This window comes from Bubalus kerabau, chromosome 6, assembly GCF_029407905.1.
Source record: "Bubalus kerabau isolate K-KA32 ecotype Philippines breed swamp buffalo chromosome 6, PCC_UOA_SB_1v2, whole genome shotgun sequence".
Taxonomy (NCBI): Eukaryota; Metazoa; Chordata; class Mammalia; order Artiodactyla; family Bovidae; genus Bubalus; species Bubalus kerabau.
The window spans coordinates 23,166,062-23,183,882 of NC_073629.1; the positions used below are offsets into that span (position 1 = coordinate 23,166,062).

Sequence of the window (17,821 nt, forward strand, 5' to 3'; positions counted from 1 at the left end):
TTAGATTCAACATATAAGTATATTCAGTATTTGTCTTTCTCTGTGTGACTTATTTCAGCAAGCATAATATTCTCTAGGTCCATCTGTGTTGTTGCTAAAGGCAGAATTTTGTTTTGTGACTAATATTCCTATATATATATATATGTATACACATACCACATCTTTATCCATTCATCTGTTGATGAACACTTGAATTGTGTACATTTTTTGGCTGTTATAAATAGTACTGCTATTGTGGGTACATGTATCTTTTTGAGTTAGTATTTTCATTTTCCCCAGATATATAGGGAATTTCTGGATCAAGAGTGGAATTTCTAGATCATAAAGTAGGTCTGTTTTCAGTTTTCTGAGGAACCTCCATTCTGTTTTCCATAGTGGCTGCAATCAATATATATCCCCAAGTATACAGGGGTTACTTTTCCCTCCATGTTCTCACCAACATTTGCTATTTGTGGACTTTTTATAATAGTCATTCTGATAGATGTGAGGTAATATCTTATTGTGGTTTTTATTTACATTTCTCTAATAATTAATTCTGTTGAGCATCTTTTCATGTGCCTTTTAGCCATTTATATATGTTTTATTTGAAATAAATATTTATTCAGGTCTTCTGCCCTTTTTGATTGGGCAGTTTTTATGATGTTGAGTTGAATGAGCTGTTTATATATTTTGGATATTAAAACCTTGTCAGTCATATCATTTGTAAATATTTTCTCTCATTCTATAGGTTGTCTTTTCCTTTTGTTGATGGATTCCTTTGCTATACAAAAGATTTTAAGTTTAATTAGGTCCCATTTGTTTATTTTTGCATATATTTCTTTTGCTTAGGAGACAGATCTAAAACATATTGTTTTGATTTACATCAAAGAGTTTTTTACCTGTATTTTCTTCTAGAACTGTTATGGTTTCAGGTCTTCTATTTAGGTCTTTAATCCATTTTGAGTTTATTTTCATAAATGGTTTGAGGAAATCTTATCACTTTACATGTATCTCTCTAGTTTTCCCAGGCCCACTTATTAAAGAGACTGTCTTTTCTCCATCATAGATATGTAAATTTACTTTTGGGCTCTCCATTCTGTTCCATTGAGCTGTGTCTGTTTTTATGCCAATATCATGCTGTTTTTTTAATTCTATTTATTTATTTTTGGCTGCATTGAGTCTTCATTGCTGTGTGAGGGCTCTTCTCTAATTGCAGTGAATGGGCATTACTCTAGTTGTATGTAGGCTTCTTATTGCAGCGGCTTCTCTGGTTGTGGAGCACAGGCTCTAGGGCACATGGTCTTCAGTAGTTGCAGCACGTGGGCTCAGTGGTTGTGGCACACAGGCTTAGTTGCCTGATGGCCTGTGAAATCTTCCTGAACCAGGGATCAAAACCATGTCCCCTGCATTGACAGGAGAATTCTCAACCACTGGTCCACCAGGGATGCCCCCCATGCTGTTTTGATTACTGTAGCTTTGTAGTACAGTCTAAAGTCAGGGAGCATGATATCTCCAGCCTTTTTCTCTTTTCTCAAGATTGTTTTGGCCATTTGGGGTCTTTTGTATTTGATATGAATTTTAGGATTATAAGTTCTATAATAAATGTCATGGATATTTTGATAGGGATTACATTAAATCTATAGAGTATTTGGGGTAGCATAGCCATTGTAATGACATTAATTCTACCAATCCAAGAGCACAGGCTATCTTTTGATTTTGTTGTATGATCTTCAATTCTTTTCATAAATGTTTTGTAGTTTTCAGAGCATAGGTCTTTCATTTCCTTACTTAAGTTATTCCTAGATGTTTTATTCTTTCTGATGTAATTTGAAACAGGACTTTAAAAACTTTCTCTTTCTGATAGTTTGTTATTAGTGTATAGAAATACTAATGTATTTCTGTATGTTAATCTTGTATCCTGCAACTGTACTGAATTTATTTATTCTAATAGTTTTTTTGATGGATTCTTGATGGAGTTTTCTATATATGGTATACAGTATCATGTCATTTGCAAACAGTGACTCTTTTACTTCTTCCCTTCCAATTTGGATTCCTTGTCTTTTTCTTATCTAATTGCTATGGCTAGAACTTTCAATACTATGTTAAACAGAAGTCATGAAAATGATTGTGTTTTCCCTGAATTTAGAGAAAATGATTTCAGTTTTTTACCATTGATTATAATGGCAACCCACTCCAGTGTTCTTGCCTGGAGAATCCCATGGACGGGGGAGCCTGGTGGGCAGTCGTCTATGGGGTCGCACAGAGTCGAACACAACTGAATTGACTTGACAGCAGCAGCATGGGATGTTAACTATGGGTTTGTCATAAGTGGCCTTTATTATTTGAGATATGTTTTCTCTATACCCACTTTGATGAGAGTGTTTATCATGAACAGATGTTGAATTTTTGTCAAATGCTTTTTCTGCATCTATTGAGGTGATCATGTGATATTTATACTTTTATAATGTGTATCATATTGACTGATTTACAAATATTGAACTATCTTTGTGTTCCTGAAATAAATCCAACTTAGTCATGGTATATAATCCTTTTTATGTATTGTTGGATTAAATTTGTTAATATTTTGTTGAGGATTTTTACATCTATATTCATTAAATATTGATAATACTAGACTGTAATTTTGTAGTGTCTTTGTCTGATTTTAGTATCAGGGTAATGGTGGTTTCATAGAGTAAACTTGGGAGTGTTCCATTCTTTTCAGTGTTTTGAAATTTTTGAGAAGGATAGGTAGGTATTATCTCTTCTTTATATTTGGTAGATTTCTCCTGTGAAGCTGTCCAGTACTGGACTTTCGTTTGCTGGGAGTTTTTAAAATTACAAATTCAATTTCATTACTAGTAATTAGCCTGTTCAAATCATCTGTTTCTTCTTGATTCCATCTTGGCAAGTTTTATATTTCTAGACATTTGTCCATTTCTTCTAGGTTGTCCAGTTTGTTGGCATATAACTCTTCATAGAATTCTCATGTAATTTTTTTTTTTACCTCTCTAGAATTGGTTGTTATTTCTCTTTCATTTCTTAGTTTGTTTATTTGGGTTCTCTATCTTTTCTTTTTGGTGAACCTGGCTAAAGGTTTATCCTTTTTTTTTTTTTCCCAAAAAACTAGCTCTTGGTCTCATTGATCTTTTTCTCCTTTTTTGTCTGTTTTATTTATTTTCTCTCTGATCTTTTTTATTCTTTTCCTTCTGCTATCTTTGGGATTTGTTTGTTCTTCTTTTCTGTTTTCTTTAGATGATTTGTAACATCCTCTAGATGCTAGGTAAAGTTGTTTATTTGATATTCTTCTTATTTCTTGATGTAGTCCTATGTCACTATAAACTTCCCTCTTAAGACTGCTTTTTTCTCCATTCCATAGATTTTGGAGCATTGTGTTTGCACTTTAATTTGTTTCAAGGTATTTTCTGATTTCCTCTTTGATTTCTTCAGTAACCCACTGGTTTTTTAATATCATGTTGTTTAGTCTTCATATGTTTGTATTTTTTACAGTTTTCTTCCTGTACTGATTTCCACTGTGGTTGGGGAAAAAGATGATCAATATGCTTTCTACCCTCTTAAATGTTTTTGAGACTTGTCTTATGGGCTAGCACGTGATCTCTTCTGGAGAACATTCCATGAGCACTTGGAAAGCATGTTATTCTGCTATTTTTGGATGGAATATTCTGTAGAAATCTATTAACTCCAACTAGTCTTCTGTGTCATTTAAGACCACTGACGCCTTATTGACTTTCTGGATGATCTGGCCATTGATGTAAGTAGAATGTTAAAGTTCCCTATTACTATTGTGTTATTGTCAATTTCTCCATTTACGTCTGTTAATATTTGGTTTATATATTTAGGTGCATATTTTTGGGTATATATGTTAATGAGTGTAATTTCCTCTTCTTATATTGATCCCTTTATCATTATATAATGTGATTCTTGGTCTTTTGTTAGATACTTTGTTTTTCATTATTTATATTTTTTGTTTCAGAAAATTTAATTGTTTAAAACATTTTATTTATTATTGTTGGCTTGCTGGGTCTTCCTTGTGTGCAAGTTTTGTCTAGTTGTGGAGTGTAGGGGCTACTCTTTAGTTGTGTTGTGTGACGTTCTTATTGCAGTGGCTTCTTTTGTTGTGGAGCACAAACTCTAGGGCATGACGTCTTCACTAGTTGTGCAGGCTCAGCAGTTGTGGTTCCTGAGATCTAGAGCACAGGCTCAATAGTTGTGGTGCACTGGCTTAGTTGCTCTGTGGCATGTGGGATCTTCCCGGATCAGGGATCTTCCCACATCTACTGCAGTGGCAGACAGATTCTTTACCACTGAGCCATCAGGGAAGCCCAGAAAATTTAATTTTTAATGATTTAGAAATTCAGTCATAATTAAAATTTTTATTTTAATTGATTAACAATATTGTGTTAGTTGAGACTTTGTTTTAAAGTCTATTTTGGCTCATACAAATATTACTACCCCCACTTTTTCATCATTTCTATTTGCATGAAATATCTTTTTCCATCCCCTCACTTTCAATCAGTGTGTATCTTTAGCTCTGAAGTGAGTCTCCTGTAAGCACTATATAGATGGGTCTTATTATTGTTTTTAATCCAATTAGCCACTCTGTCTTTTGATTGGAACATTTAGTCCATTGATATTTAAAGTGATTATTGATAAGTATGTACTCATTGACATTTTACTATGTGTTTTCCAGTTGTGTTTTTTTTTTTAAAATGCTTTTCCCTGTACTTCTTTTTGTTTCTTTCCTTGTAGTTTGATGATTTTCTTTAGTGGTATGCTTGTGTTCCTTTCTCTTTAGTTTTTGTGCAATTGTTGTAGGTTTTTGATTTGTGGTTTCAATGGAGTTCATAGGTGTTGACCTAAAACTACATCTAGTCGTATTAAACACAGTCCTTAAAGTTTAAGCACACTCTAGAAACTCTCACAGAGAGTTCCAAACAAGATGAACCCAAACAGACCCGTGCCAAGAGTAAACTCTGCATGTTTTACTCTCCTCCCCCTCACTTATGTATTTGGTATTATATTTTACACTTCATGTTTATAGCTTTACTGATTATTGTAGTAATAGTTGATTTTACAGTTTTTTGCCTTTTAATCTTCCTAGTAGCTTATTTAAGAAATTGATCTTTAGACTTAACTATATTTTTGCCGGAACTAGTGTGTTTCTTCCTTTCCTATAGATTCTTTTTTTTTTTTTTTCTAGCTTTTCCGCCCCTTAGACAAGATCCTTTAAAATTTCTTTTATGGTAGATTTAGTATCAATAAACTCTTTTAGTTTTTGCTTGTCTGAGAATTTCTTTATCTCTTCTTTTATTCTAAATGATAATCTTTCTAGGCAGAGCATCCTTGGTTGCAGGGTTTTCCCTTTCAGCACTTTGAATATATCATGTCACTCCTTATGGCCTTCAAAGTTTTTGCCTAAAAGTCATCTGAAAGCCTTATGGGTTTTTCTTTTTATATGATTCTTCTGTTTTCTCTTGTTGCCTTTAGAATTCTCTCTTTAACTTTTGCCATTTTATTTAAGATGTCTTGGCATGGGTCTGTTTGGATTCATCTTGTTTGGAACGCTCTGTGCTTTGGTTATCTTCCTTTTTCAGGTTTGTGAATTTTTCAGTCAAACTTTCATCAAATACATTTTCAACCCATTTATCTTCCTCTTCTCCTTCTGGGATATATCATGTTCACATTGGTTTGCTTGATGTTTCATAGATTCATTTTCATTTTTTAAAATATATTTTTCTTTTTGCTGCTCTGGTTGAACAATTTCCATTATTCACATTAGGTGTACATTCTTCTGTATCAATTCATCTGTTATTCCTTCTAGTGTATTTTTCATTTAAGTTATTGTATTCTTTAGTTGTGACTGGTTTTTATATTTTCTAGTTCTTTAAAATTTTCAATTGTGTTCATCTATCATTTTCTGTAATTAAGCTAGCATGTTTATTACTAGTGCTTTGAATTCTTTATCTGGAAAATGGTTTATTTCTGTTTCATTAGTTGCTTTTCAGGGATTATCTCCTGTTCTTTCAAATGAGCCAGATCTCTCTGTCTTGTTTTATGTAATTTTCTCTTTTTCTATGAAATTAGCTGAAACAGTCACCTCATATGGTTTTAATGCATTATATGGGAACACCCCTATACAGTCAACATGTGCTCAGTGGCTTTGGTGGGAGAGCTGGATTTAATGTGAACAGGAGTCACATTTTTCCTTAAGGTGTGCTGGCAGCTATCATCTTGGTAGGAGGTGGTGCTGGAGACGGAGGGGTTAGAGATGGAGCCAGATGTGAGCCAGGGCTTACTCTCTGTTCAGTGGCTATTACCACCCTATTGTGGGTGGGAATGGGTTCCAAGTTGCTGGAGCAGAATTTCTAGGGGTCAGGTTCAAGCCACAGGACAGGCACAGTCCACGTGGCCTCCCAGCATCAGTTGCGCTGTGGGGTGTTGCAGTCTAGCTTCAGACAGATGTGCTGCCTAAGTGCCAGTAATGGCTGCCACTGCTTTGCTCAGCACTGCTTTGGGTCAGAGCCACCTCTGTTTTCTTGCAGTCACACTTCTAAGTGGGGCTGAAATGTGTGCTCAGCTCAGGCTGGGGCACATATCAGAGCAGTCATGGGAAACTGGCCACTTACGCAATTTTCAGTCCACCCTCTCTGTCCTGCTTCAGGAGCAAGCAAGCATATGCACACTCCTTAGAAGCAGAGTCCAGGCTTCCTCAGACTTCCAGTCTTCCTGTTAGTACCTCTGGCCCTCTAAGCAGTCAAGGGGGCTCACATTCCCAGTGTGGACGCCCAGGGGAGAGGTGCCCAATATGTGGCTCAAACTACTCACTCTTCAGGGAGGGTATCCACATGTGCATGCTCCCTTTTCCAAACTACAGGGCTCAACCTGATCACTTCCTTTCCCTTTGTACCCAATTTTGTGTGAATATTTCTTACAGCCTTGGTTGTACAGGAGCCTTTATGTAAGTCTACAATTATTTTCTAGTAAGAATTGTTCTACATGTTGACTATTTTTGATGTGTTCATGGTGGGAGATGAGTTCTTTGTTCTCCAACTCAGGCATTCTTGGTCTAGTCTCTAAAAACAGTAAAACCTTTAAACTTAATTTTGGTGCAAATATTATAATCTCCTGGGTTATACCTTGTGCTACTATACTGAGTTATTCTGGGTTTGGGCTCCAGTTAGGTGTGTAGATATAATAAGGGATAGTGGGTGAGCTTTTTAAAGAGAATTACCATTACTTCTAATGATCTCAGGTGAGATCATTATAGTTTTAACTGAGAGGAAGATAGTTTCAGATAGGGGAGGAAGGGCTGTTTCTGTTGGAATGAAAGGTTAATGGAGATTTAAGGGTTCAAAGTCCTAAGATTTTCCTAAATTCTCTGTATTTTCCCACTTTAATTGTCAGAGTCATTACCAAGCCAATGCCCTAATTAGCACATAAGACATCTAGAGAAATCATGGACTTATAATTTTCTTTGATATTATGCAATTGATAGAATCAGATTTTTGTTCTAATATTAAGCTTCACTTAATATAAGGTTTAAAATAAGATTTACTGAGCATGGCCCCGCCCATCAGAACAAGACCCAGTTTCCCCCACAGTCAGTCAGTCTCTCCCATCAGGAAACTTCCATAAGCCTCTTCTTCTTTTTTTTTTTAGTTTAATTTTATTTTTAAACTTTACAATATTGTATTAGCTCCGCCAAACATCGAAATGAATCCGCCACAGGTACACCCGTGCCCCCATCCTGAACCCCTCTCCCTCCCCCCTCCCCACACCCTCCCCCTGGGTCATCCCAGTGCACCAGCCCCAAGCATCCAGTATCGTGCATCGAACCTGGACTGGCGACTCCTTTCATACATGATATTATACATGTTTCAATGCCATTCTCCCAAATCTCCCCACCCTCTCCCTCTCCCACAGAGTCCATAAGACTGTTCTATACATCAGTGTCTCTTTTGCTGTCTCGTACACAAGGTTATTGTTACCATCTTTCTAAATTCCATATATATGCGTTAGTATACTGTATTGGTGTTTTTCTTTCTGGCTTACTTCACTCTGTATAATAGGCTCCAGTTTCATCCACCTCATTAGAACTGATTCAAATGTATTCTTTTTAATGGCTGAGTAATACTCCATTGTGTATATGTACCACAGCTTTCTTACCCATTCATCTGCTGATGGGCATCTAGGTTGCTTCCATGTCCTGGCTATTATAAACAGTGCTGCGATGAACATTGGGGTACACGTGTCTCTTTCCCTTCTGGTTTCCTCAGTGTGTATGCCCAGCAGTGGGATTGCTGGATCATAAGGCAGTTCTATTTCCAGTTTTTTAAGGAATCTCCACACTGTTCTCCATAGTGGCTGGACTAGTTTGCTTTCCCACCAACAGTGGAAGAGGGTTCCCTTTTCTCCACACCCTCTCCAGCATTTATTGCTTGTAGACTTTTGGATCGCAGCCATTCTGACTGGTGTGAAATGGTACCTCATAGTGGTTTTGATTTGCATTTCTCTGATAATGAGTGATGTTGAGCATCTTTTCATGTGTTTGTTAGCCATCTGTATGTCTTCTTTGGAGAAATGTCTATTTAGTTCTTTGTCCCATTTTTTGATTGGGTCATTTATTTTTCTGGAGTTGAGCTGTAGGAGTTGCTTGTATATTTTTGAGATTAATTGTTTGTCAGTTGCTTCATTTGCTATTATTTTCTCCCATTCTGAAGGCTGCCTTTTCACCTTGCTAATAGTTTCCTTTGTTGTGCAGAAGCTTTTAAGGTTAATTAGATCCCATTTGTTTATTTTTGCTTTTATTTCCAATATTCTGGGAGGTGGGTCATAGAGGATCCTGCTGTGATGTATGTCGGAGAGTGTTTTGCCTATGTTCTCCTCTAGGAGTTTTATAGTTTCTGGTCTTACATTGAGATCTTTAATCCATTTTGAGTTTATTTTTGTGTATGGTGTTAGAAAGTGCTGTAGTTTCATTCTTTTACAAGTGGTTGACCAGTTTTCCCAGCACCACTTGTTAAAGAGATTGTCTTTAATCCATTGTATATTCTTACCTCCTTTGTCAAAGATAAGGTGTCCATATGTGTGTGGATTTATCTCTGGGCCTTCTATTTTGTTCCATTGATCTATATTTCTGTCTTTGTGCCAGTACCATACTGTCTTGATAACTGTGGCTTTGTAGTAGAGCCTGAAGTCAGGTAGGTTGATTCCTCCAGTTCCATTCTTCTTTCTCAAGATCGCTTTGGCTATTCGAGGTTTTTTGTATTTCCATACAAATTGTGAAATTATTTGTTCTAGCTCTGTGAAGAATACCGTTGGTAGCTTGATAAGGATTGCATTGAATCTATAAATTGTTTTGGGTAGTATACTCATTTTCACTATATTGATTCTTCCAATCCATGAACATGGTATATTTCTCCATCTATTAGTGTCCTCTTTGATTTCTTTCACCAGTGTTTTATAGTTTTCTATATATAGGTCCTTAGTTTCTTTAGGTAGATATATTCCTAAGTATTTTATTCTTTCCGTTGCAATGGTGAATGGAATTGTTTCCTTAATTTCTCTTTCTGTTTTCTCATTATTAGTGTATAGGAATGCAAGGGATTTCTGTGTGTTGATTTTATATCCTGCAACTTTACTATAATCATTGATTAGTTCTAGTAATTTTCTGGTGGAGTCTTTAGGGTTTTCTATGTAGAGGATCATGTCATCTGCAAATAGTGAGAGTTTTACTTCTTCTTTTCCAATTTGGATTCCTTTTATTTCTTTTTCTGCTCTGATTGCTGTGGCCAAAACTTCCAAAACTATGTTGAATAGTAATGGTGAAAGTGGGCACCCTTGTCTTGTTCCTGACTTTAGAGGAAATGCTTTCAATTTTTCACCATTGAGGATAATGTTTGCTGTGGGTTTGTCATATATAGCTTTGATTATGTTGAGGTATGTTCCTTCTATTCCTGCTTTCTGGAGAGTTTTGATTATAAATGGATGTTGAATTTTGTCAAAGGCTTTCTCTGCATCTATTGAGATAATCATATGGTTTTTATTTTTCAATTTGTTAATGTGGTGTATTACGTTGATTGATTTGCGGATATTGAAGAATCTTTGCATCCCTGGGATAAAGCCCACTTGGTCATGGTGTATGATCTTTTTAATGTGTCGTTGGATTCTGATTGCTAGAATTTTGTTAAGGATTTTTGCATCTATGTTCATCAGTGATATTGGCCTGTAGTTTTCTTTTTTTGTGGGATCTTTGTCAGGTTTTGGTATTAGGGTGATGGTGGCCTCATAGAATGAATTTGGAAGTTTACCTTCCTCTGCAATTTTCTGGAAGAGTTTGAGCAGGATAGGTGTTAGTTCTTCTCTAAATTTTTGGTAGAATTCAGCTGTGAAGCCGTCTGGACCTGGGCTTTTGTTTGCTGGAAGATTTTTGATTACAGTTTAAATTTCCATGCTTGTGATGGGTCTGTTAAGATTTTCTATTTCTTCCTGATCGAGTTTTGGAAAGTTGTACTTTTCTAAGAATTTGTCCATTTTTTCCACGTTGTCCATTTTATTGGCATATAATTGTTGGTAGTAGTCTCTTATGATCCTTTGTATTTCTGTGAAGCCTCTTATTCTTATCCATCAGAGGACAGACAGAATGAAAACCACAATCACAGAAAACTAATCAAATTGATCACATGGTCCACAGCCTTGTCTAACAATGAAACTATGAGCCATGCCATGTAGGGCCACCCAAGACGGATGGGTCATGGTGGAGAGTTCTGACAAAATATGGCCCACTGGAGAAGGGAATGGCAAACCACTTCAGTATTCTTGCCTTGAGAACCCCATGAACAGTATGAAAAGACAAAAACATATGATACTGAAAGATGAACTCCCCAGGTTGGTAGGTGCCCAATATGCTACTGGAGAAGAGTGGAGAAATAACTCCAGAAAGAATGAAGAGATGGAGCCAAATCAACACCCAGTGTGGATGTGACTGGTGATAGAAGTAAAGTCCGATGCTGCAAAGGAAAATAATGCATAGGAATCTGAAATGTTAGGTCTGTGAATCAAGATAAATTGGAAGTGGTCGAACAGGAGATGGCAAGAGTGAACATCGACATTTTAGGAATCAATGAACTAACATGGACTGGAATGGGCAAATTTAACTCAGATCACCATTATATCTACTACTGTGGGCAAGAATCCCTTAGAAGAAATGGAGTAGCCCTTGTAGTCAACAAAAGAGTCTGAAATGCAGTTCTTGGGTGCTATCTCAAAAATGACAGAATGATCTCTGTTCATTTCCAGGGCATACCATTCAATATCAGAATAATCCAAGTCTATGCCCCAACCAGTAATGCTGAAGAAGCTGAAGTTGAACGATTCTATGGAGACGGATAAGACCTTCTAGAACTAACACCCAAAATAGATGGCCTCTTCATTATAGGGGATTGGAATGCAAAAGTAGGAAGTCAAGAGGTACCTGGAGTAACAGGCAAATTTGGCCTTGGAGTACAAAATGAAGCAGGGCAAAGGGTAACAGACTTTTGCCAAGAGAATGCACTTGTCATAGTAAACACCCTCTTCCAACAACACAAGAGAAGACTACACATGGACATCACCAGAGGGTCAATACCAAAATCAGACTGATTATATTCTTTGCAACCGAAGACGGAGAAGCTCTATACAGTCAGCAAAAACAAGACTGGGAGCTGACTGTGGCTCAGATCCTAAACTCCTTATTGCAAAATTCAGGCTTATATTGAAGAAAGTAGGGAAAACCACTAGACAATTCAGGTATGACCTAAATAAAATTCCTTATGATTATACAGTGCACGTGACAAATAGATTCAAGGGATTAGATCTGATATAGAGTGCCTGAAGAACTATGGACAGAGGTTTATAACATTGTACAGGAGGCAGTGATCAAGACCATCTCCCAGAAAAAGAAATGCAAAAGACAAAATAGTTGTCTGAGGAGGCCTTACAAATAGCTGAGAAAAGAAGAGAAGCTAAAGGTAAAGGAGAAAAGGAAAGATATACCCATCTGAATGCAGAGTTCCAAAGAACAGCAAGGAGAGATAAGAAAGTTTTCCTCAGTGATCAATGAAGAGAAATGGAGGAAAACAATAGAATGGGAAAGACTAGAGATTTCTTCAAGAAAATTAGAGATACCAAGGGAACATTTCATGCAAAGATGGGCTCGATATAGGATAGAAATGGTATGGACCTAACAGAAGCAGAAGATATTAAGAAGAGGTGGCAAGAATACACAGAAGAACTATACAAAAAATGTCTTCATGATAACCATGATGGTGTGATCACTCACTTTGAGCCAGACATGCTGGAATACAAAGTGAAGTGGGCCTTAGGAAGCATCACTACAAGCCAAGGTAGTGGAGGCAATGGAATTCCAGTTGAGCTATTTCAAATCCTGAAAGATGATGCTATGAAAGTGCTGCACTCAATATGCCAGCAAATTTGGAAAACTCAGCAGTGGCCACAGGACTGGAAAAGGTCAGTTTTCATTCCAGTCCCCAAAAAGGCAATGACAGAATGCTCAAACTACTGCACAATTGCACTCATCTCACACGCTAGCAAAGTAATGCTCAAAATTCTCCAAGCCAGCTTCAACAGTACGTTAACAGTGAAATTCCAGATGTTGAAGCTGGATTTAGAAAAGGCAGAGGAACTATAGATCAAATTGCCAACATCCACTGGATCATCAAAAAAGCAAGAGAGCTCCAGAAAAACATCTACTTCTGCTTTATTGACTATGCCAAAGCCTTTGACTGTGTGGATCACAACAAACTGTGGAAAATTCTTCAAGAGATGGGACTACCAGACCACCTCACCTGCCTCCTGAGAAATCTGTATGCAGGTCAAGAAGCAACAGTTAGAACTGGACATGAAACAACAGACTGGCTCCAAAGAGGAAAAGGAGTATGTCAAGGCTGTATATTGTCACCCTGCTTATTTAACTTATATGCAGAGTACATCATGTGAAATGCCAGGCTGGATGAAGCACAAGCTGGAATCAAGATTGCTGTGAGAATTATCCATAACCTCAGATACACAGATGACACTATCCTTATGGCGGAAAGCGAAGAAGAACTAAAGAGCCTCTTGATAAAAGTGAAAGAGGAGAGTGAAAATGTTGGCTTAAAGCTCAACACTCAAAAAACTAAGATCATGGCATCCAGTCCCATCACTTCATGGCAAATAGATGGGGAAACAGAGATTATTTTGGGGGGCTCCAAAATCACTGCAGATGGTGATTGCAGCCATGAAATTAAAAGACTCTTACTCCTTGGAGTTTTTCCAGTAGTCATGTATGGATGGGAGAATTGGACTATAAAGAAAGCTGAGAGCCAAAGAATTGATGCTTTTGAACTGTGGTGTTGGAGAAGATTCTTGAGAGTCCCTTGGACTGCAAGGAGATCCAACCAGTCCATCCTAAAGGATTGGAAGGACTGATGCTGAAGGACTGATACTCCAATCCTTTGGCCACCTTATGTGAAGAACTGACAACTGGAAAACAGCCTGATGCTGGGAAAGATTAAAGGCAGGAGGAGAAGGGGTTGACAGAGGATGAGATGGTTGGATGGCATCACTGACTGGATGGACATGAGTTTGAGTAAAGTCTGAGAGTTGGTGATGAACAGGGAAGCCTGGCATGCTGCAGTCCATGGGGTCACAAAGAGTCAGACATGACTGAGAGACTGAACTGAACTGAACTGAACTGATTAAGCTTCATCAGTTTTGAGAGAGAAAATATTTTCTGGTTGTTTGACTTTCCCTTGAATGAGAAATTTAATGCCTGAGCCTATCATTTTCTTCCTATAATCTTTCTGTTGTAATCAGTAGTAGTAGTCAGTAAGTGATCTTTACAACCTTTATTCTCACTATAAAGGTCAATTGCAGCACTAATTTGGTGCTCCAAAGCCTGGTTTTCAATAGACATTTTATTTCAGACAATGACTGTTGATAATATTAAGAATCTGTTTTGTTATTGCATACCATGAATGATCATAATTTCCTATATCCCATTGGCTATGACGTTATTAGTACTTTTAAACTCCAGCAGATCAGATCCCCAATCCAAGATTTCTATCTTTGAGGGTCTGTTTCCTAGAACCACTCCTGATAGGAAATGCTGTCACAGTGAGTGTTCACAGAGGAAATGAAAAACTACCTTATGTATGTCAACCTATAGGAATTTAGCATAGAAAATAAGTGATAAAATTGTTCAAAGGGCTTGAAGAGCCAAAAAAGGGGAGGGGAGAGAAGATAATATTACTCTCTGTGGAAGCCTCTATCCTTCCTAATAGAGACACTTATTTCATACTTGTGGGTTTCCCTGGTAACCCAGCTGGTAAAGAATTCGCCTGTAATGCAGGAGATCTGAATACAGTTCCTTGGTTGGGAAGATCCTGGAAAAGGGATAGGCTACCCACTCCAGTTTTCTTGGGTTTCCCTCATGACTCAGATGGTCAAGAATCCACCTGCAATGCAGGAGACCTGGGTTCGAGACCTGGGTTCAATCCCTGGGTTGGGAAGATCCCCTGGAGAAGTGAACAGCTACCCACTCCAGTGTTCTGGCCTGGAGAATTCCCTGGACAGAGGAGCCTGGCAGGCTACAAATCCATGTAGGCTGCATTCCATACTTATATGACCTTTTGTTTCAAAAACAGCTCTTATAGAAGACTGCAAACATCTGGTGCCACAGGACTGTTTCTGCCACTGAAGTGCTAGTGTTGCTGCTACCAAATTCAGAAAAAGAAAATTTCTCCTTTATCCCTTTTCTTCTAATCTCCCATGTATGACTCTTATATTGGCAGAATATAAGATGGGGTCTTAGTGGCAAGGGAGCCTGAAAACTATGGTTTCCAGGCCTTCAGCCCTTGTGATGTGGGGAAAACGGAGATAGTATGGAGAACCAATACAAAGTATCTGACATATCTTGACTTTGCAAACTGGAAAAAGTATTTGTGGAAAGAGAGGAGAGAAAGGAGTTCCTGGGAAGTTTATGACCAACCAGCTGGATGAAGCACAAGCTGGAATCAAGATTGCCAGGAGAAATATCAATAACCTCAGATATACAGATGACACCACCCTTATAGCAGAAAGCGAAGAACTAAAGAGCCTCTTGATGAAAGTGAAAGAGGAGAGTGAAAAAGTTGGCTTGAAGCTCAACATTCAAAAAACTAAGATCATGGCATATGGTCCCATCACTTCATGGCAAATAGATGAAGAAACAGTGGAAACAGTAGCAGACTTTATTTTTTTCAGCTCCAACATCACTGCAGATGGTGACCGCAGACATGAAATTAAAAGATGTTTACTCTTTGGAAGAAAAGTTATGACCAAGCTAGACAGCATGTTAAAAAGCAGAGACATTACTTTGACAACAAAGGTCTGTCTAGTTAAGCCTATGTTTTTCCAGTAGTCATGTATGGATGTGAGAGTTGGCCTATAAGGAAAGCTGAGCACTGAAGAGTTGATGCTTTTGAACTGTGGTGTTGGAGAAGACTCTTGAGAGTCCCTTGGACTGCAAGGAGATTCAGCCAGTCCATCCTAAAGGAAATCAGTCCTGAAATTCATTGGAAGGACTGATGTTGAAGCTGAAACTCCAATCCTTTGGCCACCTGATGCGAAGAACTGACTCATTGGAAAAGACCCTGATGCTGGGAATGATTGAAGGCGGGAGGAGAGGGGATGACAGAGGATGAGATGGTTGGATGGCATCACCGACTCAATGGACATGAGTTTGAGTAAACTCTGGGAGTTGGTGATAGACAGGGAGGCCTGGCATGTTGCTGTCCATGGGGTAGCAAAGAGTCGGACACGACTGAGCAACTGAACTGAATTGATATGTAGGAATTGAAGATCTGGATACAGACTTTCTAAAACTATCTATGTTATAAATACTTTGAATTTTTTTTCATATGGCTGCATACCCTAGTTTGAAGACCATTGACCTCTAGACAAAATATTGCCAAGGAACACATACCCTCCAACTAGCTTCCTCAGGGCACATTTGACCTCCTTGTTTCTCAAGCTGTAGATAATGGGGTTTAACATGGGGGTCATAACACAGAACAGTACAGAGACTAAGATGTCCATATCTAGGGAGTAGCCTTCTCTGGGTCTGTCATAGTTGAAGTTGGCTGTTCCATAAAAAACCACCACCACAGTGAGGTGGGAGGCACAGGTAGAAAAGGCCTTGCTCCTTCCCTGAGCAGAGGGGATCCTAAGGATGGCAGAGATGATAAGTATGTAGGACACAGCAGTAAACAGGCAGGGGCTCAGGCCAATGGTGGCACTGGCCACATGAAGCACAAACTCATTGAGAGAGGTGTCAGAGCAGGACAGCTTTAGGAGGAATGGGATGTCACAGAGAAAGTGACTGATCTGGTTGGGTCCACACAGAGTGAGTGTGGTTGCCAACACTGTGTGTGTCACAGAATTCACCAGCCCACATAGCCAGGACCCAGTCACCAAAAAAACACAGACCTTTACACTCATGAGAACTGGATATTGAAGAGGGTGGCAGATGGCTACATAGCGATCATAAGCCATAGCTGCCAGTAATACACATTCAGCACCAGCACATGTCACGAGGAAAAAGATCTGGGAAAGGCAGCTGTCATAGGAGATGGTCTTCTTCTCCCGGAAGAAGTTCATTAGCATAACTGGAATGGTGGTGGATGTGTAGCAGATGTCCAAGAAGCTCAAGTTGCTCAGAAAGTAATACATTGGAGTGTGGAGAGCAGAACTGATCCTGGTAGATGTTATTATGAGTGTGTTCCCAAGGAGGGTTGTCAGATAAATGACCAGGAAGATCAGGAAGAACAAGCCCTGTAGGTTGGGGTGGTTGGAAAATCCCAAGAAGATAAATTCAGTGACATCTGTTTGATTGTTCATTTCAAGTGGTGTCACAGCTACAAAATAATGGGGGGGAAAAAAGCTGTAATAAGAAACATACAAAGAGCACCCCAAATTGGCATGTCTTGAGGGAGACCATAAGTTCTCATGCAACAAATCTGGCCAGCTCAGGCCCAGGGACAATGTTTCACATGGCTGCTTGTACCTGAGAATACATGGAGACTTGGATTTGGTCTAAACCTACCACAAGCTGCTAGAGTAAGAGTGAGAGAGTAAGCTCATTTCTTAATGGCTCTGCAAAATCTTCCTCCTAACATTACAATTAACTGCTTTAAATTCTTTTTTGTAAATATTTTATTTTTAAGTAATAAATTTTCATTGTGAAAAGCTAAGAAAATGCAGAAAGATGCAGAGAAAAATAGAACCATCCACAGAATCAATGCTACCTTATAGAGTATTCCATTTTAGTTTCTTTTTCTATATATGAATCTTGATTTCTATAGGCTTGAAATATTGGGAGCACATTTCATAAAAATGCATTATATTCTATTATATAAATTAAGTGTAATTTCTTTCTTTGAGCATTTAGTTTGCTTCCGTGTCTTCTGCTATTATAATATAGACACTAGCATGAACAGTTTCATAAGCAAGTATCTGTGAATCTCTCTCATTTATTCAGAATAAAATTTTCTTGTTGGCATATTTTTAAATAAATTAATTTCATTTTTCTCAATAGGAACAATTATCTTTCAGGACTTATATTTTTAAAAGTAACCAATCACATGCTTAGGTATTTTTCCTCATTAAGAGAATCTTTAATATTCCAAAATTTAACCTCAGTTAAATATTACATGTTTTCTGAAAAGATAATTAATATAAGTACCAATTTTCTATTAAATCATCCATTCTAATCTCTGAACTATTGTTATGAAGTTCAATTTCCATT

The 17,821-nt window shown here is 37.9% G+C and overlaps 1 protein-coding gene across 1 annotated transcript; it reads right to left on the bottom strand.

Moving 5' to 3' along the window:
- Positions 1-15,948: 15,948 nt before the first annotated feature.
- LOC129656399 (olfactory receptor 1052-like) lies at positions 15,949-17,035 on the bottom strand. The gene has a single exon (XM_055587083.1). The coding sequence runs from the start codon at positions 16,912-16,914 to the stop codon at positions 15,949-15,951; it is 966 nt and encodes a 321-aa protein (XP_055443058.1). The 5' UTR covers positions 16,915-17,035.
- Between the last annotated feature and the right edge of the window lie 786 nt (positions 17,036-17,821).

Bases quoted from the DNA above. Each gene is read 5' to 3' on its own strand.
- LOC129656399 (XM_055587083.1), bottom strand. From the start codon at position 16,914: ATGAACAATCAAACAGATGTCACTGAATTTATCTTCTTGGGATTTTCC.